At 38.9% G+C, this 22,745-nt stretch overlaps 1 protein-coding gene across 1 annotated transcript; it reads right to left on the bottom strand.

The window, feature by feature from the left end:
• Positions 1-258: 258 nt before the first annotated feature.
• Positions 259-20,413, bottom strand: LDHB (lactate dehydrogenase B). Its single transcript, XM_028532848.2, has 8 exons — positions 20,268-20,413; positions 17,376-17,510; positions 10,831-10,948; positions 9,025-9,198; positions 6,926-7,099; positions 3,835-3,952; positions 1,966-2,089; positions 259-628 (listed from the first exon to the last, which is right to left on the bottom strand). The coding sequence occupies exons 2-8, from the start codon at positions 17,502-17,504 to the stop codon at positions 461-463; spliced, it is 1,005 nt and encodes a 334-aa protein (XP_028388649.1). The 5' UTR covers positions 17,505-17,510; positions 20,268-20,413; the 3' UTR covers positions 259-460.
• Between the last annotated feature and the right edge of the window lie 2,332 nt (positions 20,414-22,745).

Below are 22,745 nucleotides of genomic sequence, written 5' to 3'. Positions count from 1 at the left end.
GTATATGGGAAGTCTCTGTACTTCCAATTTTGCTGTGAAAAAAAAAATCAAGTCACTTAAAAAAATGATAATCATATTGTCAAGACAACAAAATCCTACCATGTGTTGTGACAAAATTTTTGTGCTGCTTAGTGGGAGGAATATAGAAGAAGTGCAGATGACAGAATTGATGGAAATTTATGATGTAAGGGAAAATTATTTGCAAAACTGACTGAAATCTTTCAGAAACCATTAAAGGAAGGATTTCAGAAACAGAAGCACACTGATAGTTAATTTTATTTGTTCAAGGATTCATATTGCAAGCATTAAACTACGCCTGGGCTTTGGTGCTGTGAGCCCAAATTCACATACTCAGGAGGATGTAAGCAAACTGGGATCCACATACATGGACGGGAACTAAAGGCTTGCGGTTGATCACATTGCAGTGTTTAAGTTTCTACAGTCTAGAAGCAGCCTGCAGTCACAGGTCTTTGAGGTCCTTCTGGATGTTCCACAGGGTATCTGCACTCTTCTTGAGTTGAGCAACCTCGTCATCCTTCAGTTTCTGGTTGATGACGCTGGTTAATCCCCGAGCATTCAGGATACATGGAAGGCTCAGGAAGACTTCGTTCTCAATGCCATACATGCCCTGCCAGACAAGGAAAGCATTTAGATTAAAAAATAAAACCAGAGGTAAGGTTAATCATAGTTCCCATGTTTGAACAGAAAGAATGGTAGGAAATTTGTAAGCACAAATTCAATCTTTAGTTTTCATCACTTCCAGGCCCATATTTCCACACTACTTGTGTTTTGAATTAGGTTTTACACATAGAATAGACTAATAATATACACTATGGTAAAACTAGAAATTTTGTAAGAAAGTAGTAAGTACTTTACTGAACTTACTGACAACTCTCTCTCTTAGATACCTTAACAGAAATTGATACATAAGTCTTCAAATTAAATTGCATTCAAATATGCTTCTTAATGGGCTACTTTTTATGAAATCTTAAGTTTCTTAAAATTCTTCAGTTAAGAAGAGAATTTCAGGTGGTAGCCAGCCTATGAGATCCAGAATTGTGGTTGGGGCCCACTCAAAGACAAGATTCTTACAGCACCTAAGAGTTGCTAAAAAAAAAAAAAAAAAAAGTACAATTTCCAAAACACTTCACCAGTTTGTATAAAGTAATTTATTTATAGAGTCAATTTCACTACATAATTACTTAAATTATTTAATTATATTAAACAAGTTGCTTAACTGTGCTTAACAAGTTAATTTAAACAAGTTAACTTGTTGCTTAACAAGTTAATTTAAACTTTTAATTTCCAAATTTCTTGTATATACACCAAAGTAGAGAGAATAAAATTCTTATAAATGCACTCTAAGACACTAATTTTGCCATATTTGCTTTTTTAAAAATCTGACACATTTTATTCCCAAATGCTTTCTATTTATCTTTTTTTGTATGCTTCTTTTAATCTACTGCACACATCTTAACATTCCACCCTGGACAGTGACTTTTGGAAAATGAGTTTTCTTATAAAATGTCTTAATACAATTTTAGTTTTATTAAAAAACAATTTTTACTTAATTATTTCATAGCTTTTGAATTAAACTAAATTTGCCTAGGTATCAAATGCTATATCAAATGCAATCTATAGTTTAATACACCAACTTGACATAAAACTATTAATTATATATTTATTTAAATGATTATTCATTGTAAAGATATACCAAATAAGATTCAGAGTTAACATTTAATTTGCCACATCATACAAGAGAAATTATAAAAATTTATTGGATATTTTAGCTTCTAAAATTTCTGCTCTTACTGCCTTGGACTTCTGCAGTAAAAGAAGAAATCTCCCTAAAACTTGGACATACGGAATTAGCTATGTACTGAGTCTTTAACTTGTCCTTCTTTAAATGAATCTATAGAATACAAAACTAGAAACCATTTTACACTTTGTAACAGTTTGTCTTACCTTCACCATGGTTGACACTGGATGAATCCTGGATAAATTTTTGAATATGGATTCAATGAGGTCAGCCACACTTAGTCCGATAGCCCAGTTGGTATATCCTTTTAGCTTGATAATTTCATAGGCACTAAGAAGAAAAAACGTTCATAAAAGAAATCACTGAAATCAGACTCAAGTTATTAAAACCAGACTTTTGGGGTTTGACTCCTGCTGTGTTTTTTATGGACTATGTAATCTTGTTTAAATTATTTAACCTTTCATGCCCTGGCTGTTGTGGTTCAGTGGATTGAGCACTGGCCTGCAAACCAAAAGGTGACTGGTTACATTCCCAGTCAAGGCACATGCCTGGGTTTCGGGCCAAGTCCCTAGTAGGGGGCACTTGAGAAGCAACTACACATTGATGTTCCCCTCCCTTCCCCTCTCTAAAAATAAATAAATAAGATGTTTAAAGCAATAAATTATTTAACCTTCGTTGTCTCAGTGACCTCTTCTATAAAATGAGGATGATAATAGTGTCTGTTTCATAACTTCATTAAATGAGTTCATATATATGTAAAATGTGTAAAATTTAAACACTACATGGTCAGTGCTATGTAAATGTTTTGATAAATTTAAATAACTGTTGCATAAGTGAATATGAAGCCAAAGTGGTAAAAATGTGCATTTTCTAACCAATCTGCTTACCCATAAACATGAGTATTTCCAAAGATATTAATGAAATCAGGAAACTATAAAAGCACCTTCATATTAAAAGGACAAAATATACCTTTGTTTTGAGATCTCACTTAACACTGTCACCTAAAATACTATGAGCAACTAACTTAAGAGCAAAGTGATGACAATTCTTTGCCTGGAAATTTTCTGAACACAAATTGAAAACCACAAAATGCACACAGAAAGGTACAGGTACTTGAAAGGAAGCAGGAATAACTGAGCATTCAGGAACTGGGATTTAATGAACTCCATCAGTGACTAGAAGACCACAGGCAAGTTATTATTACCTGGGTGAGCCCTAGTTTTCTCATTAATAAAATAAAGAGTTTAAGTTTATAAAATTCTGAGGACCTGTTTAATTTTAAAAGATTATTTTTCTCATTATACAGGTCAAATTCCTGAAAAAAAAATCATTAAAATTGTACTGAATAAAATGATCCCACATTTGACATATCAGTTAGTTTTGTTACAATTTTCTGTAAATAACAGCTAATATTAAAAGCTCATCAATAAGTATGTGCATAGGTGTGTGTGCTTTTACTCAACTTGTACAATAATTCTATTACCATATGACTTTCCAGAGGAGAAAAGCAAGAATAAACTTAAAGGCTAAATGGCTTCCCTGAGACTATATAGTTAATGTTAGTGCCATGAATTGAATCCAGAGCCAAATGACACCTTGTTTTATGATAAGCACAAAGGTCATAGAAAGACAGAATGGTTAGTCTCAAGAGTCAGTTTCCAGAAAAAGAAAATGGAAGGAAAGGGGGACTTTTTTATCTGAGTGTGGAAGGGTAAATATAGCACAGCTTAATTTTAAACACTTTCGACAATCAATCAGCCAGTATTTATTTTAGGCAATTATGAGACTAGTAGTGTCCTTCTATACGACACCCATAGAAAGCCTGTCTCACTTGTTAATGCCATGTTTTGCTCCTGTTATCGCTACAACAGAATTTCTCTAGAAAAATATTTGCTTCCCCTGCAGGGACTGGTATAGCACATTTGAACCGTGGAAGGTGGTCTTGTCTGTTTCAGAAGCTACATATTTACTACAGTGAGTTTAAACGAGCAGGCAGCCACACAAGTTGCATATAATTTTATCTAAGTGAAGAGGCAATTAATTAATTGTCTTAAATCAAGCCCCTTTCCAATTACCTTTCAACCACCATCTTGTGCACTTCCTTCCAATTTTCACTATCATTGTCCGTTCCCATTTCTGGGTTCAGTTCCTGAAGAGAAACGCCTGCCACATTCACTCCACTCCACACAGCCACTACAAATAAGAAAAAAAAAAAAGAAAAAAGAAAAATAGACATTTTATACATTTCTGCCACTATTTTCAGAAACCCTTTCTTCTCTTAATTCAGATTTCACCTCTGATGCAGGCTACCCATTTGACCTGCTCCAGTGACAACAGACGCCAGCCTACTGGCCCCAAAAGGCTGACATTTGCCTTCAAAGAGCCACACATCTGATCTTTTAACTTTCAGCCATTTTGGTGCAAAACAGAATGATTGTGTCATACCCACAAAAAACATGAACTTTTTGTTTTTCTCTGGGTTCGTAAAATCACAAGAGATTCTGGTTCAGAACTATCCTAAAGTTTTGGTTTGAGGAATTTTTTAACTTTCCTCCTGTTAATATTTTTAATATAAGCCCTATTTTTTTTTTCGGAGCGAGGTAAAAAAAAATCTTGCGAAGTCAAATGATCTCTTCTCATGCCTCAGGTTCAATCTGTTTCTTGAAAGAAACTTCATATAACCACAATGATTTTTTTTTTCTGGTGTTAACTGGATCAAATATTTCCTTCTAAGAATGGCTCCAGAGGCACAGCAGACAGGGCAAGCCCCAAGCTGCATCTTTTGGAGGTTTGACACACCAGAACAACTCCCTTGCCTCTTCTAACATCTCTTGCCCGGCCAGCAGCAGGTATTGAAGACCCAGGCATACAAAGGTGAGTAAAGACACGCTCTGTGACACGAACAAGCTCAGAAGCTACTGCGAGAAATAGACAAGGAAAGGAAACTAAAGCTAGGTTTAGCTCTCACAGGAGTATGGGGGAAGTATAATAAGACATGAATAAGGGTCTGCTTAATGTAGGGGAAAAGGAGTGTCAGAAAGGGGTACAAAGTATAGGCATTTAAACTGGCCCTTAAGAAATAAGCATGTGTTCCTCATGGACCTTTGGAGGAAAGCAACAAAGACTCAGGAAATATGAGTAAGGGTACGGGGTGAGATCCAGCATGGCTATGAAGAGCAAAACTGCCCATGGCCAAACAAAACCTCTTTTAGTCCACAACTTTTGCAAATTCAGGCCAGTGGTTGAAGAAAACTAGAACATTTTCATGGTCTTTGACAATTATGAGGTCTATATAATCGTGCCACAGTGAGCATGGCTTAATTCTCTTTCATTTCATGTACATAATATTGATCAATATGGAAACAGGAAAAAAGATGCTTTAGAAAAAATGAGACAGTAATGCATGAATGGAACATTGGTCTGGGACATGATTCTAGTTGTAATTACGCCACTAATTAACTAAAGGACCTTCAACAAGCCTCAATGATGGCTTTGCCCCCATTTTTTTCCTCACTGAAAGGCAAGTCTTAAACTAGAGAACATACAATATCACTTCCAGATCTGTGGTTTTAGTAATTGTATATTTGTAAAGACTAGCATTTATTAAGCTTTTACTATACACCAGATGTTATACTAAGTACTTTATACAGGAAATAAATTCAGATAAATCCTTGGATATGAAGAAGTCTTGAATAAAATGTCAGAAAAACATCAATCTCATTATATAGAAAAGCACAAATGCAAAGAAAATAACTCTTTGCATATTGTGTAGAAATAAATTTAGTATAACACAGGTCATTATCATTGTTATTAATATTAAAGATTTGATTTGTTACATTTTTATATAAGCCTATTCAACACACAAAATTCTATGTTTAATAAATAGGCTTAGAGTTATTAAATACAACCACAATTGCTCATAAATGGTTTTACACAAAATTGTTTGGAACAGAAATATTCATTTCAATGAAAAGAGAAATATCAACTTTACAACATTTAGAATAAATGATGCTTAACTGTTTCAAAACAAATCATTATAAAAGAAACAAGTGGCCCTGGCTGGTATGGCTCAGTGGACTGAGCGCTGGACTGTGAACCAAAGGGTCACAGTCAGGGCACATGCCTGGGTTGCTGGCCAGGACCCCGGGATGGGGCATGTGACAGGCAACCATACATTTCTGTTTCTCTCCCTCTCTTTCTCCTGCCCTTCCCTTCTCTGTAAAAATAAATAAATAAAATCTAAAAAAAAAAAGAGAAACAGATGAACTGTAATTTTAATATTGATATTGTTACAATTATTAATTTATGTCTAACAATTCTAGTTAAATTCCTCAAGAAAATATTTGATAAATATACCATATGGTTTCATACTACTTAAATGATTGTTAATTATCATTGATAGCTTATTAGAAGTAAGATTTCATTTGAAGCAAGATTTATTTTACATTATTGAACAGTAGACACTAGTTATTTAAAAGCTTTTGCTGCTCAATGCATCCCTCTCCTATAAACACAATGGCTATCACAGCTCTGTCCAATGGAAGAGTCTAGAAGCAAAGACATACCAGGAGCATTAACACACCTATCCCAGGTCAGGGTTTCTAAACACCATTCTCCTTAGAAGGAAACTGGGCTCATTGGAGACAACATAGATGATTCTAATGCTGGTAAGGGGGAAGTAGGAGATGAGTCTGGTGCACTGTATTGTTCCAGAAAGCAAGGAAAGGCTCAAGAAATGGTGAGACATGAAAAAGACACAAGAGCCAGCCTAAGAAGTCTGTTACCTGAAAAATGTGAGACAGTTTGTGCACTACAAGGGTGACCAGAACTTTTGTGAAATAAAATAAAACCTGAGTCTACACTGATATTAATAAAAGAATAAATAAATAAATGGAGAAGAGGAAGCTTTCTCTTACAGTAGTATACAAATAATAAATATAGAAAATATGAGGGGATTAGTATGTGATATTTGACATCATCATAGCACAGGTATTTGTTTAGTTTATATCAAAGTTTCCTCCTACAAATTACTTACTTGTAATGTTAAGTATGCAAAAATGTATAAAATGAAATTTAAAAACAAAAAATTCAGAATGGCAAAAACAATACCATAAGTAGTACACAGTAAATATTATCTATATTTTGTTTTATTTTTATTATTTTTACCACTTGAGTCGCCGTGTTCTCCCAAAATCCACCCATGGCAGCTGCTGGGATGAATGCCAAGTTTTTCAGCCATAAGGTAGCGAAATCTAGCAGAATCCAGATTGCATCCACTGCCAATCACACGGTGCTTGGGTAATCCACTTAGCTTCCAGGTAACATAGGTGAGAATATCCACTAAAAATTTAGAAAAAAATATGTAAGTAAATCAATACTGATTTCAACTGCTAGGTAATAAATTGGTGGGAGCCCCAGCTTCCTCCTCTTCCATTTCCTGACTCCCAAAATGAGTTGTGCCTAGAAAGGTGCAAATACCTTGACCTTCATGTTTGACATGATAGGGATTAGAGAGACAAGAAAAATGAAAGTTGGTGTTTTTAAATTTACATTATTACTTGAAACAAGAACATATAAGAACCTAGTAGACTAATTAGTTTCACTGTGTGTGGAAAGAAAGCAAAAGGATTGAATTAGACCATCACCTCAGTTTCTTCTAATTCTTTTTTTTTTTTAAGATTTCATTTATTTATTTTTAGAGAGGGAAGGGAGGGAGGGAGAGAGAGAGAGAGAGAGAGAGAGAGAGAGAGAGAGAGAAACATCAATGTGCAGTTGCCGGGGGCCATAGCCTGCAACCCAAGCATGTGCCCTGACTGGGAATCGAACCTGCGATGCTTTGGTTTGCAGCCCACGCTCAATCCACTGAGCTATGTCAGCCAGGGCTAGTTTTTTCTAATTCTTACATTCCATGACTGTTAACCACGGTCATCATACACCAAAAGCCATTGGTTACTGAATTATTAAGAGATGCTGCTACAAATTTTCCAGGGGGCACAGATGCTATTCAGTAAATAATTGTTAAAGGCAAGATATTCACATTTCCTACTATTTAATAAAAAGACCTCTGTGACAGAGACTTTATTCTGGTGTGGTGCCGCCTGGAGCCTGCAGAGGCAAAACTTGCCGGTCACGGTCCTTATAGGCTAAGCTGTGTACGTAGGAATATGTGCACGCAAGAAGGGGTTGATTTGCAGCCCCAACTCCACACTCATAAATAGACACTGGCTAAGCTATTTTAAGATCATTGTGGACAGATATTACAAACTCTTCCTTGGCAACTTGGATTCAGCAAGAGTGACTTGGGGGAGTTGAGACTTTGAAGCTATCCCTGGAAAGTTGTACCACCAGTTATTAATGCCTGCCTTAGACACAGGACATAACAATGTCTCCTGTGCCAGGTGTTTGCCATTCCTGTTCTACATCTATCTGCCACCGTGAGAACTTTTAGATGCATGGCTGAACTGTTTAGTAAGCCGTAACCCAGGAGACTAGGAATACTACTAAAATAATTTCGTCTTTGCTGGCTCTCAGCTCTCAATATTTCATAAAGTATAAGGATACCCTGGCTCTTATTCACAATCTTTTTTAATATGGACTGTCAGAAATAATCTGTTTTACCATTTTTTCAGTAGTCTATTATGTTCACCAGAATACAGTAGGCTTGGTGGCATATTATAGACAAAAGAAGTGTGAGAGAGACAGTAGATTTTGACTATGTAGGTAAAAAAATGTAATTCTTTCTAACCAGAAGTATTAAGTTTTAACATTTGGTGTTAGCATGTGGTTGTCTATTAATATAGTCTATTTCTATCTTTAAACCAAGACTGAATAATGGTTTTCTTATTCCTTTTGTTTCAAATTCAATCTGATTCAATTATGAAGAGTTTTAGAGATAAAGAAAACTGAAGATCAAATATGCTAAAATATTTCTTACAAACTGAAGCCACACTCAAATGTTTCATTATGGATCCCAGAATAATCTTCACAGAAATTTTAAAAGCATTTAGACTCTGAAACAATCCCAGATAGAACAGTGACATTGCTCCATATAATACTCTTTGCATTTTTAAACATTTGGCCTCAGACAGTGCCATTTGTCTTGCAAATGCTGCTATTTTGGGGCCAATAGCAGAAGACATGCAAATTGCTTCTGCTAGTGCACACCAGAACAGATTTTCTGAAATTCAAAAAACCAAACCAAACCAAACAAAACCCGAAAGCATTGACCTTAACATAACTGATCCCTTTATAACTGATTAAAATACCTGGGTTGGAAACCACAATTATGATGCAGTCAGGGCTGTACTTGACGATCTGAGGAATAATGAATTTGAAGACATTGACATTCCTCTGCACCAGGTTGAGACGACTCTCTCCCTCTTGCTGGCGAACTCCTGCAGTTACCACCACGATCTTCGAATTGGCGGTCACGGAGTAATCTGGAAGGACAGGGGAATAAGTATTTCAAATACAACACTTCATCAAAACATATCAGGTATGATACACTTTAAAACTAGCTAAACATTCATAAGCTTCTAGAATTTATATGAGAGTTATGGTTTTTGTATTGAAAGGTTTTTAAGTACAATGTTCCTGTGGCTTGTTTCTCCTGTATGAAAACATTCCAAACATAAAATTGGCTCAGAGAATGGACCAAGGAAATAAAGAAGGTCCTAAATTATGTTTCTGGCTGCCCTGGCTGGTGTGGCTCAGTGGATTGAGTGTCAGCCTGTGAACCAAAGGGTCACTGGTGCAATTCCCAGTCAGGGCACATGCTTGGGTTGCCGGCCAGGTCCCTAAATTGGGGGTGTGCAAGAGGCAACCACACATCGATGGTTCTCTCCCTCTCTTTCTCCCCCCCTCCCTCCCTCTCTAAAAATAAATAATGAAACCTTAAAAAAAATACATTTCTGGCTCACAAACTCAACTTGCTATTGACTTTAGAGAAAATTGGATTGTCAATAATAACACAAAGCATAAAGTGAGTTCAACAGGCAGCCCTTCAATAAAACTAAGCAATTTAAAGGTACTTTAGTCTGTAGTATTGATTCAATCTATGATCAGGAAGGAAGGAACTCAAGTGTTTATTCCTGGCTAGCAAATTAATTTCTAATCCTCAAGTTTATTCATGTTTAGAAGTGAGTTTTTCTAGGGAATGTTTTATCTTTTCCTCGAGAAAATATGTCCTTTCCCAAAATAAACAGACATTATGACTTGATGGGATCATTGGACTTAATGACTATGGATGACATAATTAAACTGTGTTGCTATGTAACCTTTGAGGGTCACTATTGTTTCATCAGTTTTTTCTCCCACAAAGTGGAGGTAATAGGCTATAACTCTTATAGGGTTGTTGCGAAGATGACGTAAAGTGAGACATGCAAAAAACTGCACAGTACACAGAATCCTTAACAATTCAATTAATAACAGATATTAGTAGTGGTAGTGTTGTAACAAATTACTCTGGAACCCACATTTCTATATCTGCAGGCATAGCCATGCTGTGTAGAACAGATGACTAAAATATGACTTTATGTAGTTTCTTCAAGGCATTCAAATAACTTACTTTGTGCAACTTTTTCCCCTGTCTAAAACCTTCACATTCTCAGATACACATAAACAAACATAATAACAATATGCTAAAATGTTACACATCAAATGTATGAAGTCAGGTGGTAGTTTGTTTATAGAGGTAACGCTGTGTTTGTCCACCAGAATGAATCAGAACCAGAAGAGAACTGCCAACACCAGACTCATCACTATGGAAAGACTAATTTTGTATTAGGAAGTGAGGATATCTATCTATATATCTATCTATCTTAAAGATTTTATCTATTTACTCCTAGAGAGAGGAAAAAGGAGGGAGAAAGAGAGAGAGAGAAATATCAATGTGTAGTTGCCTCTCGCATGCACCCCAGGGGGGTCCTGGCCTGTAACCCAGGCACGCGCCCTGACTGGGAATTAAACCAGCAAACCTTTGGTTCACAGGCCTGTGTTCACTCCACTGAGCCACACCAGCTAAGGCTCAATTTATTATTAGAGAGATCACATTGGGCATGAAATGATACTACCTTTATCTGCCACAATTTTCGGTGTCCGAAGAAACAAGCTCCCATGCTGCAGGTCCATCATTTCTCCTTTGAGTTTATCTTCCAATACATCCACAAGAGCAAGCTCATCAGCCAGAGACTAGAATCACAAACACAGGTGTTAGTCCCCTAAGCTACTCTAGGATACCCCAGTTCACAGTATAACCCAGAGTCTTTCAATGGCCAAGAGCCCAGTATCTAAAAACCTCAAGACTTTTATCATAGAATTAGGTGAGTTCTTTTATTTAAACAGCAACAACAACAAAAAATCTTTTATAATGAACTATTGATATTTATTTAAGACACTTATTTTTCAGAATTTTACCTTCCAGTAATCAAATAGAATTCGATTTACACAATGTAAACAGCCTTAAGAATATGTGGACGTAAGGATTCCTGATGAAATCAGTGTGGTTCAACAGTGGATTAAGGGTGCATAACAGACCTACCCACACCCAGAAACAACTTTGGGCAGTGTGTCCATCCCTAAGGTCATCCCCAGTTTGAAGGGTTTCTGAGGGTAGATTTGGCTTAAACCATCATGAGTTTAAGTTCACCTTAAAGGGGATTGGAAGCCCTGGTGGAAATATGGAGCCCTCAGGCTGCTTTGACCAACTTGAATATTGTGGTGGGGAAAGGAAAGAGAGTTTTATGAACAGAGGGATCCAGGACTAGTAGATTCTCCAAACATAATCAGTCTGAACTTGCCCAGTTTCAGAGTTTTTTATTTTCTATTCCAAATGTCATCTTCTACCACCCATGCAAAATAAAAACCTAAATAAATAGGTATACTGTTTAGTCTTGATCTAGCATAATTTCACATATGCTATAAAGCATGTGTAACATATTTTATATGTTTATATTTCTCTATATCTCTTAGTGAATAGTGGGAGAAAAAAAACAACTCTGGATTCTCCCTTTCAGTAATTGTATGTGTTCCTCAGCAAGTCCTTGATCTTTCCTTCTGGTAAAAGTGAGCAGGGAAGGTGTCAGTCTAGATGCATCTAAACAACCTTTCAGTTTTGACATTTGATTATCCTATAGAAATCCATTATTTGTGAAGTCTTTAAAGAGTAGTTATCCTTTTCATTGAAACATCATTAGTTTTTGCCTCTGCTGTTCTTAGGGCTGTCAACAAAATAATTAGCTTAATATGATTTATCAATACCGGAGCCCACTGATAACTGGCATTCAGATAGAACTTTGAAGGGTAAGGTAAAGTAGCCCAGAGTAGTATTGGCAGAGTCAGGGAGCTGTTGAGGCAAGCAGAGAGAAGTGAAAGTGCCCATAAGAAAGTTGACCTACTTTTGCTTGACAGCAAAGCAGGTCCTTCCTGCAGAAGCCAAGGAATGAGTACCATCCTGTTTCCAGAATCCCAGTAGCTGGCTACCCTCATGATATGAGCTGGCAGGGTTTGCTTGTGAGGGTTTTTGAGACTCAGGCCTCCTTGTGATTGAGTGTGTTATTTGTTCCAAGCAACTAACTTACTGGCAAATTTCTGAGATGACCATTTTATGAGTTGGGGATTACAGAGTAGATATTTTCTCTTTCCATGTATATCAAATACTGGCATTAATTCTCACCTGTTTTGTGCGTGTGTGTTTTTTTTTACTTAAAACACATATTTTAACACTTTTAAAATGGTTTTGTTTTTTTGCACCCTCTCACAAGGTCACACAAAACCCTCATTTGTGTTTTTTTAAGTTGTAAATTGATACAGTAAGTACTCACTTAACATCATTGATAGGTTCTTGGAATTGTAGCAAAATGATATATAATGAAACCCATTTTACCATAGGTTAACTGTTATAAACAAGAATTAAGTTCCCACGGCATCTCATCAACGTTATAATTAAACAACATTCTTTGGCAACCTACTGTACAATGTAACTTAATAATAGCCACAGCATTCTGACAAGGTACTGAGCACAGAGAACATTACTCTTATTTTAGTAATAGCACATGAGTGCTGTTGAAGTCTACAGGCCAAAACTATTCGGGGCTTAAGTGGAAAAGGCTATCACAGGATCTCAGATCCTGTCTTTTGTTTCAGTGGGTGTAGAGAACCGGCTGAGAAAAGCATTCTCAGCTGGCAAGGAAGGAAGAGAGCCAACACTTAAAAAAACTAATTGCAGCGCTGAATTTAGCTGCATCTGCACCAGTGAGCATCTGCACCAGTGAGGCAGGCAAGTGGGAGACATGTGACTAAGTAGTGATGCTGTGGTTTGGCTTAAATGGATCTCCTTCTGCAGTAACTTAATGTATAGCCTGTGAATTTATCATCAGTGTATATCACTTCAGTTGTAAATATACTTTAAAATATTTAAAACTGCAAGGCTCAGATTAATTGCAAAAGCAGTAACTTATTAAGGAACAAGGTCAGTTAGAAGCCAAGACCATGACTGTTGAAACCTTATTTGACATACTACAAAAATGTCTTTTAATCTGAAGTGCTGTGTGGACCAGACAGAGCCATCGTCTGCCTCTTGGTTCTCATAGTTAATAAATTACAGCCAGCAATGCCTTAATGTTTGATAGTTGTATTTCTACATTTAAGTGTTTATGGTGCATGAAATTTTATGAGAGGAAAAGGTGTACTTTTTCTCAAATGGTTAGTTAACTGGATAAGCACCATTTTAAAAATAAGGTGTTCTTTCTTCTCTTCTGGAATGCCACCTCTACCATTAAATACTGTTTGGGTCTATATCTGGGCTTTTAGTTTGTTCCATGAACTGTCTCTTCCAAATTTTAATTAAATTCCACTTGTAAGCCAAGTCTGCACTGTAAAAAATGCTTTGCCCCATGCCTATAATTACACTGCTCCTTCTAAGAGCCTTCTTATGCTGTGTTTGCTCAAGAACACGGCTACAGCTGGCTAAATTAAGAACAAACAAAGAACAGCTGGGCACAGACGTTCAATGCAGGATGAAACTGCATGGAAACTACATGTGACCCTGGTAGCTAAATGCAGAATTTGCAGCTGGTAGTGGGGCAGGAGTCCTATTTGGCAGTAGAAGCCACGAAAAAGGAAAAGCTATGATCAAAATTCAGCCAAATGTAAATGCAGTTTATTAGCAATGGCAGGAATATTCTGTTAATTAATATATATTTACTACGGAATGTGCCAGGTATTATTCTACTAATCAGGAGTATAGTAATACAAAAATTTGGCAAGCTCCCTGCTCTCATGAAATGTATCAGGAAAAGAACAGGAATTAAACAAACAATTTAAGATGGTTCTGATAGTGATGTTAAAGTACTGGGAAGGAGGTTTACTTTGTACTGCGAGACAGGGAGGGCCTGTCTGCAAAGGCACGATCTGAACGACAGGGAGGAGTCACCTCTGTGATGGTCTAGGGAGACATTCCAGGAAAAGGGAAAATCAGGCAAAAGGGTTAAACACAAATGAGGCTGGTGTTTTGAAGGAAGTGGGCAGAGGGTAAGAGGTGAGGTCCGAAGCAGCGCCACACTGCACTGGCGTCACACTGCACTGGCGTCACACTGCACTGGCGGGTGCTCCGCGCACTCTGAATGGCGCCCCCTAGAGATGTGCGTGCCACTGCTTTGCTGAGAGGCAGGCAGGAAAGATTGTAATGGCCTTGAAAGGTTTTTGTGTAAGTGCAGCTTATGTGGGCTGGGACACTACTAGAAAGTTTTTAAGTGAGAGAGCTGCTATTTTGATAAAAGCTCCCTATGGTTATTACTTTGGCAATGAGGATGGGGGAGGGGGAAAGAGCTCAGGCAGAAAACAACTGGGTCTTTGCGATGGTGGGGCACCGTACTGGGGAGCTTCAGTTGCTGCCTCAAGCCTAAGCTGAGCCATGCGTGGGCCTCCTCAAGCTCTCCATCCCCAAAGCCCTCACATGGCTCATTTTCTGGCCAAAGCAACATGCGTCCTCTGTAAAGCACACCCCTAATGAGCTCAGAGAGCCAGATTCAGCACTCACTGTCTATGTGATCCTCACTGAGTCACTTAATCTTTCTGAACTCTTTTTTTCCCAACTGTAATATATAGATGACAATAAAAGTTCTTCGTGGAACTATTGTGGAGAAATGAGGCAAAATACAGAGACTGAACATAATAAGTATCGTTCATTTCCTTTCTCTGTTAAACCAGTGGGGTCTATCCACACCCTATATTAATAACAATTGTGAAGCACTTGCATCCTTACTCATTAAATAAGATCTAGACATTTTTAATGAAGAACCTGGTGTTTGAATACAGCAGTCATTCGCTCGCAGCAAGCATCTAAACTGGAAGATCCCTACAGTGTTAGCAGCAGGGCCTGTTCCCCTTAAGCACTAGAATTGGGCCAAAGTATTATGTAACTGCAGATACAGTCTCAGTTAAATTATTTACTAAGGAGGATTGTAAATTTACAATTAAAACGATCATTGAGGTACACATAGACTCAGGAGAGCCCAGATACAGGTTTCTGAAAAATCTAAATCCTTAGCTGGCAAGTCACTAATTCCTTTATGTATTGACCTGCCCCTGCCCCAATACTAACAGGGAACAAAAAGAAATTTCAGAGTCCCTGTGGTTAAGAGTTCAGAGTCCGGGGTTCGGGCTGCAGCTTTGCCACCACTGGCTGCGGACTGCGGGCTCCTGCGCCTCACACCTCAACCACCCCATCTGCAAACGGGGGGGCAGCTCCCGTTTCCTCAGGTTATCGTTTAAAATCCAGCATTTCAGTTCAAACGGTGAACATCTTCACGCTGAATAAATGTTACATAAAAGAAATGGAAGCTGGACTGCTTTTCATTTTTACTGGTGTGAACAGTGAGCACCAAAGTGCAGTTATTTGAATTCCCTGTAATTTGGAAAACAGCTATCCTAAATCACAGGCATTTAATCAATTAAGATGAGATAGAAAAAAATGCAAAAGAACAAACTTGCATTGTTGCACACTACACAGTTTAGTGGATTGCTTTGAACACTTTTTCTCAGCAGACATTCAGAATTTGTTCCTTTAGAATTTAAACTTTGTAAGCAGAAATATGCCCGGCAAGGAGTTATTCAGGCAGCCTTCACATAAATACAAAGAGGCAGTGTGTTCTGAAGACAAGGCAGCATTTTTTTTTGAGGGGAGTAGGTAGTTCCTACGACAGCCTTGAGAAAGAACAAGAATGAATTCAGTGAGGTAAATAAGAAAGAAAGCTTTCCTTAAAAGTCCTTGGAGACTAAACAAAGCTAACTATGGTTTAAACCACAAGGGAACATGAGGCAAGCCAAAAGTCCTTGCAGGTATAGAGCAAAAAACATGGTCTGAAGGAGTGGAAGGTGCTAGCAGTCCAACATCAATGTAAAATCCCCTGATGCTGGTGACTGCAGGGGTTATGTGAGAATGCGTGAGTATGTCCTATTTTAAATGGATGTACTCCCATGGACTTAGGAGGAAAGGGTATGATGTCTGCTTTTAATTCTCAACTGGTTCAAAAAATTCATTGTAAGTATACACACACATACACACACATATATATGTAGAAAGAGAGGGAGACAGAGGGAGAGAAGAAAATAAAATGTAAGAACTGGTACATCTGGGTAAAGTGGATATGAAAGATTTACTTTTCTTACTATTCTTGCACATTTTCTGTATTAAAATTATTTCAAAATAAAACTATTGGGTGACAGTTGGAGGAAAATAATAGGATATTCTCATGACCTCAAAAAGCCACTGTGCACATTACTTATTAGCTGTAGAGGGTGAAGGGATCTTCGCAGTGGAGAAATCTTGCAGTGACCACCAGTAACGAGACAAGGACCATCATGTGACTCCTGATGTGATGTACCAGGAAGGATATTACATCACCCAGTCATAACCCCACCCCCAAATTTAACCGGAACCTAACAGGGGGCTCCAATCTTTTGGCATCTCTGGGCCACATGAAGAAGGGTTGTCTTGGGCCACAAATTAAATACACAAACACTAATGAAAACTGATGAGCAAAAAAAAAAAAAAAGCTTTTAAGTACATTTACGATTTTGTGTCTGGCCGCAATCATAGACATCCTGGCCTGTGTGCGGCCCACAGGCCGCAGGTTGGATGCCCCTGGAAGGAAGCATCAGACCAGTGTGAACGGAGGGGCATTCTACAAAACGGGCATGGACTCTTCAACAATGTCACTGACAAGAGAGACAAAGGAAGGACGAGTAACAGTTTTAGATTAAAAAAGAATGAAGAGACATGACAAGTATATAAAATATATGATCTTGGATTGGGGTGAAAACAGCTATAAAAAGCATGATACTGACAGCAGAAGAATTTTAAACCCGGCACTGTACATCAGATAATAGTATTACATCAAGGTTAAGTTCCCAGGAGTCTTAACTCTATTGTGTCAGATAGGGAGACTGTCATTCTCTTAGGAGATACATGCTTATGTATTTAAAGGTTCAGTATCATGTCTACAACATACTTCAAATTATTCAGGAAAAAAATCTTTTAAAAATACAATAAAATCCTGAAGCGCCTAAAGAACACCTGCTGAAATGGCCCGTCATGTATGGCGCTCTTGAAATGTACCTTTCCCAGAATGCTGATGGCACATGCCATTCCAACTTGTCCAACACCCACGACGGTGATCTTGTTGTTGGGGACCGCTGCCTCTTCTTCTGCAACAGGTGCAATCAGTTTTTCCTTAAGCGTTGCCATTGTGCACTGCAAGAAAAGAATAAAAAATACATGCACTCTGCATGGGAATGATCCTGAGAGTGTTACAACTGCAATACTGAGTTAAAATGTGGTTTAAAATGAGCCTAGTGATCTTCCAGAACATAGAATATACTTTAAAGAACCATGTGACTCATTTAATGGAGAAGTTAATCAAGACAAAACCTCCATGGAACTGTTAAAAGTGCCTCTTCAGCCTCTGATTCCACATTAGTGTTTAACAAGTTGTAACAATTTTGTCTTGTGGCCATTCATTCACTGGCTAAGACAAACATTTATATTTAAATTAACTGATGTTTCCATTCTCCTTCTAAAGAATTTATACGTTAACTATGTTAACTAAGTTAGGGCTCACTATTAACCCATATGTAAGCCTGGTCTAAAAAAATTAATGGCCAATTATGAATATAATTTCTAGTACTAATGGTTATTGTCACTCTTGGAAGAGAGGAACTGACTGGTTCTTCTACTTAACTCCTTTCTTTAAATGTGTCACAGTGTACTCAATATACAATGTGTGCTTAAATAAATACAGTGACAATATAATGGTGATAAGTAATATTTATACAAAAGGTGCCAAAAAAAATTACCCTGAATCTTTTTTAGTGTACCTTAGAAGCTTACTGAAAGGTGGTTAGATATTTACACATCTTCCTTTCAGGGGGTCACAGTAGAAGAAAATCAACATTTGAATTAGTTCCTTTCCAGCCATTAAAAAAAAGCCAAAACAATTACACATAAAAAAAAAATTAAACTGAAAATTGTTGGAAAACATTCTACACAATAATACCAAATCTATCTGATGATCAGGTGTGCTTTCTGAATAACTAAAACCAATGGCAAAATTTATCGTGCCCTTCTGTCTTCCTAACCATAGAGGGTACATATCATAAATAAGCACTTTCTTCAGAATGAAGTATCACTTACCATTGTAACCCACTATAATATTCATTACTGATGTTTGCCTTTTCCTTCTAATGTTAGGCCATTGCCTTGGAGGCCACTGTACCTGCTAAAAATCATATCCCTGTTTCCTAACCCTGGTGTTTGTTTCTCATCTGCATTAACTAAGTAACAAAACCTAGTTTAGCAATTGTATATGTTAAGAGTTAGTAAGTCTCTGAGTTGGAATAAAGTACTTAAACTTGTGTAACTACTATTTTGTTCTAAAGCTATTCCTCCCCCTAAAAAAAAAAAACAAAAACATTTTCCCTAATCCTTAGGGACTAAATTGAGAGATTATTTAGCTGTTACGCAGTAGATTTACAGTTTCTTGTGGATGCTAAAGAAATGGAACAGCATGCAACTGCCTGTCTCCACAAATAGATGACCTTACAGTGCAATTCATACATGTCCTGCATTTTGAGCAGACTCTGAAGAATGCCGCATCTCTTCTGGTTGAACAGACTCAAATGCGCAGTTTTTCTCCATTAAGTTTATTTTCATTAGTTGCTTTAAGGTCCTTTAGGTATAGAGGACCCAGCAAGTAGTGGAAAACACAAATCCAGAAATGGTTGCTACATAAATACCGATTAGTTATTGATAGATCTTTTAAAGTAATGTGGATAACTTCAGAAACTGTATGAGTCTTGAGCTAGTACAGATTCTTTCATATCTTGCTGGAGAAACGTTGTTTTTCTTTTAACTTTTCCTTAACAGGAGTTGTAAGAAATTAAAAGAAAAGTGTTTTGTATTGTATGCAGGACTGTGCCTGGAGCAGAGTGGTCTCTGTAAGAATGATAAACAGGGTAAAAACAACCCGATTCTCGGTCCTTTACATTCCCACCCCCCTTAACCCCTTTGCATATAAATTATTAGAAATAAACCGGTGCCTTAAATTCAGGAACAAAGATCCGCCTTACGAAATCTCTCTCAATTCTAACTTTTTTAAAGCCCTCCTTTGCCATCTAATTTCTCCACTAAAGAGAAACCCCTCCCCTCTCCCTCTCTCCAGGCCCTAATTGCAGCTTCCCCGGCGGGCCGCCTTCAAGCCACCTCCTCTCTTCCGCGCCGCCGGAGGTAGAGAAAGACAGGTCACAAGGGAAGGCGGCAACCCCAGATCTCCTCTGATCAAGTCTCTAGCGGAAAAGTCTGGGCCTCCTTTACTCTCAACACCGGAGGCTGGCAAAGTAAACAAACCACCCCAAACATCAAGAAAAAAAGGACCGAAATGAAGCCGCCTATAGCCCCGGCCAGTCAATACAGGAGAGCAGGGTCAAAGCTGCAGATCAGCCTTGACCCTCATCCCGGCACAAGCAGTGGTATTTCTCCCTCCCCGTGGTTGTGAATTCCAATTCCCAGGTTCAAGATCAGCCATCCTTAGCAGTCACCTGGCTCCTTCTCCCTCCCCTCGCTCCTCAGGCACGGATCCAGGCTCCCGCCTGGCGGCACTGGGGGCGATGGGGCCGCCAGGAGCCGATCACGGACGACAGCCCGGTTTCAGCTGCAAAGACAAGTCTCTCTCCTCCACGGAGCACAGGACCTAAGCAAGCCCTGCAGCGCGGAGAACAAAGCCTGGGTCTCAGTTGCAGGGCCTCGCTCTGCCTCGCTCCCGGGCGGAGGGCACCTGCCGCCTCCAACCCAGGGGTTGAGTGAGGACCAGAGTCCGGATGCTCAGGGCTAAAGGCCCCAGAGGACACAAGTCTTTCCCGGTCCTTCCCCGAGTCTTGCCACACCAAGACTCCCCTACAAGTCCCACCCGGTTTGCCTGAGAGTCGGGATTCAGGATATTGAGCTGAAACCTACCGGGAGAGAGAAGGCTCTCCAGATCTTAGAAAGAGTCCCGCCAAGGAGACAATGTCAGCTGCGCGCGTCCGCTCGGGTGCAGGATCCGCAGGGAAAGAGGAGGAGGCGGGGCCCACCCGCGCTCTGCAGCCTCCTAGCTTTCTCTATTGTGATTGGAAACCCGAGCACCGCCCACCCCTCCCCTCCGCTCGCTCAATCCCCTTCAAGGACGAGGGCTCAAGTATGCACTTGTCCTCCTCCCCGAATGAGCAGGTCACCTTCTGGTGGCTAAAGCGGCCTCTGCTCTCTGCCCGCGTGACAGTTTACAGAGGCGGCATTATTTCTAAAACTTATCTTCGCCTCTTCTAGACTTTCATGCTTTTGTTCAGACAGGTTTAGTCCAAATAGAAATACATTTCAATTTTGCTTTTCAGGTCAACTTCAGAGGACCACTGTTTTTAGCTAAGCTGCGGATGATGTGTTCCCCTGAAATAGTACTGGTGCTTCTGAATATTTTAAAAAATAAAACTGAATTTTCCATTTTCATCATCTCGGCTATAGAGTTCATTTGCTACAACAGTGAGAGGTGTTTCTCCCCACCCGCCATCTAATTCCCCAAATATGCATGATTTACCTACCAGATGCCTGACAAAACCAGTGAGGCCTACAGCCTGTCCTCCGAATTCGCTGCAAACCTGTATGGTCTCAAGGGGCCACTGGTAAGGCGCAGTTTCTCTGTTAGTCCCTGATAATTTCGAGGTGCAAGTTGCCATTCGTCTGTGTGTCTTCATCACCCAGTTCAGTGCCTGGTACCTCAGTACAGCGCTCGTAAATGAATGATGAAGGAATGAGCAGGTGGAGGGATCCTGAAGACTCAGTCTCACGTGTGTGTATTTTAATTAAAATGCTTTCAGGTATAGCAATCTCACAAACTCCCTTCATGTGAAAGGTCTTTTTCTAAATGACCATCAATCCTATAAGTGCTGCTTTAAATTTCATCTCAGGGCCAAGCATTGAAGGTGCAGAGATGAATATAACATTATTCCCCTTGGGATGCTCCCAGTTCAAAGGGGAAAGAAAATTAGGCAAACTCTTTCAATTGCAACACAATTTGATAAGTGGTAATAGAGATTTGGTTCAAGTATAATAAAAGTTCAAAGAGAAGAGCCACTAAGAAAGGTTTGTGTCTAAAGGTGCTGACACACCTCAGACTTCCCAGGATTATAAAATGGTGTTAGTTCGGACTTCAAATGCTCTGAAGATGTAGTCCAACTACAAACTGATGCGTGGTGATGAGGGAGAGGAGGAGTTTGGTGGAAGAGAAAAGCATTATTACACTCACCTTGAAACCACTTTGAAGCAAGACTAGCGAGTCATTCTATCAAGAAATCTAGAAGCCACCTTAGCCCTCTTTCTTACCTACTTTCCAAAAACAGTTAATCTGCATTTTTTGTAGATTTCTAAGTAGCTCTCCAATTTTTCCTCTTCATGCCATCCTTATTGCTGTGTAACTTTGGGTGGAGGAGAAAGTTGGGGACAGGAATAAGTAAGAAGAGATCTCTCTTTCTTCCACCCTCATTTCCCTCCCCCGCCCCCAGTCAGTTCCCAATCTGTGGATCAAAGTGAGGTTTCCACCTGCAACTCTGAATGCCAAGAGAGCACACACTTCCTACCTCAAAGATTGTAAGAATTGTATACAATTGTATATAATACAAAATAACTTGCCATGCCGGGGCAAGTTATTTTTTGAGTGTGAAAGACAATTTTATGTATACAATGATCCAGACCTGATGGGTTTCACAATGTGCTACACCAAATTGTGGCACTTCGGCGTATTGAGTATCTGGTACATCGAGTATCTTAAGCCAAAGGGGTTTGAGAAAACAGCAGGAGCCGGAAGTTCACTCAGAGTTCTCTGTACTTCACCCTTCTTCCCTGAGGGCAGGAGATAAATCTCCCACGTGAAAGGTACCCTCCCTGTTAGAGGAGGAAGGAGGACATTATCACCGGAGATAGGACTGAAATATCTGTGTAAATAAACTTTGTTAAACTAATCTTTATCTTCCTAGTTCTTCACTATTTACTAGCTCTAGCCTAAATAAACTCTTCTGCCTTTTTAAAGTCTTCACCCATTGTTTCTTTGTCTAATATGTAAAAAAAAAATCTTCCTGCTCTAGAACTTTTAGCCCTATTTGTTGACTTCGAGCTCTGTGAGCCAGCCTAGCAAACTCATCCAGTTTGTAGGTACCCCTAATTTATGAGGTCTGTCTGGGAAAAGTCCAGCCATTGTTAATATAATGAGAAGTTTGTGTGACAGTGATGTAATCCAGCAGCCAAGGAGAGTGGACTGGAATGGGCATGCATGAACAATGACTTCACTGTACTAGCCAGTGGGGGTAGTAGACGCTGTTGAGTGAGCATGTGTACTGTGTGGCTGTCTCATTCAAAATGACGGAGCCAGGAGAGCAGTGAATCTGCATCAAATGTTCTTTGAAGCTT

Source organism: Phyllostomus discolor, chromosome 2 (genome assembly GCF_004126475.2).
Source record: "Phyllostomus discolor isolate MPI-MPIP mPhyDis1 chromosome 2, mPhyDis1.pri.v3, whole genome shotgun sequence".
Taxonomy (NCBI): domain Eukaryota; kingdom Metazoa; phylum Chordata; class Mammalia; order Chiroptera; family Phyllostomidae; genus Phyllostomus; species Phyllostomus discolor.
The sequence above is the reverse complement of the archived record's forward strand: the minus strand, read 5'-3'. Positions and strand labels throughout refer to the sequence as shown.

Excerpts from the sequence above, each read along its gene's own strand:
- LDHB (XM_028532848.2), bottom strand. The coding sequence starts at position 17,504 with ATGGCAACGCTTAAGGAAAAACTGATTGCACCTGTTGCAGAAGAAGAG. Across the intron at positions 10,949-17,375 it reads CCATCAGCATTCTGGGAAAG|TCTCTGGCTGATGAGCTTGC; the intron begins GTACATTTCAAG and ends TTGTGATTCTAG. Across the intron at positions 3,953-6,925 it reads AGAACACGGCGACTCAAGTG|TGGCTGTGTGGAGTGGAGTG; the intron begins GTAAAAATAATA and ends TCTTATTTGTAG.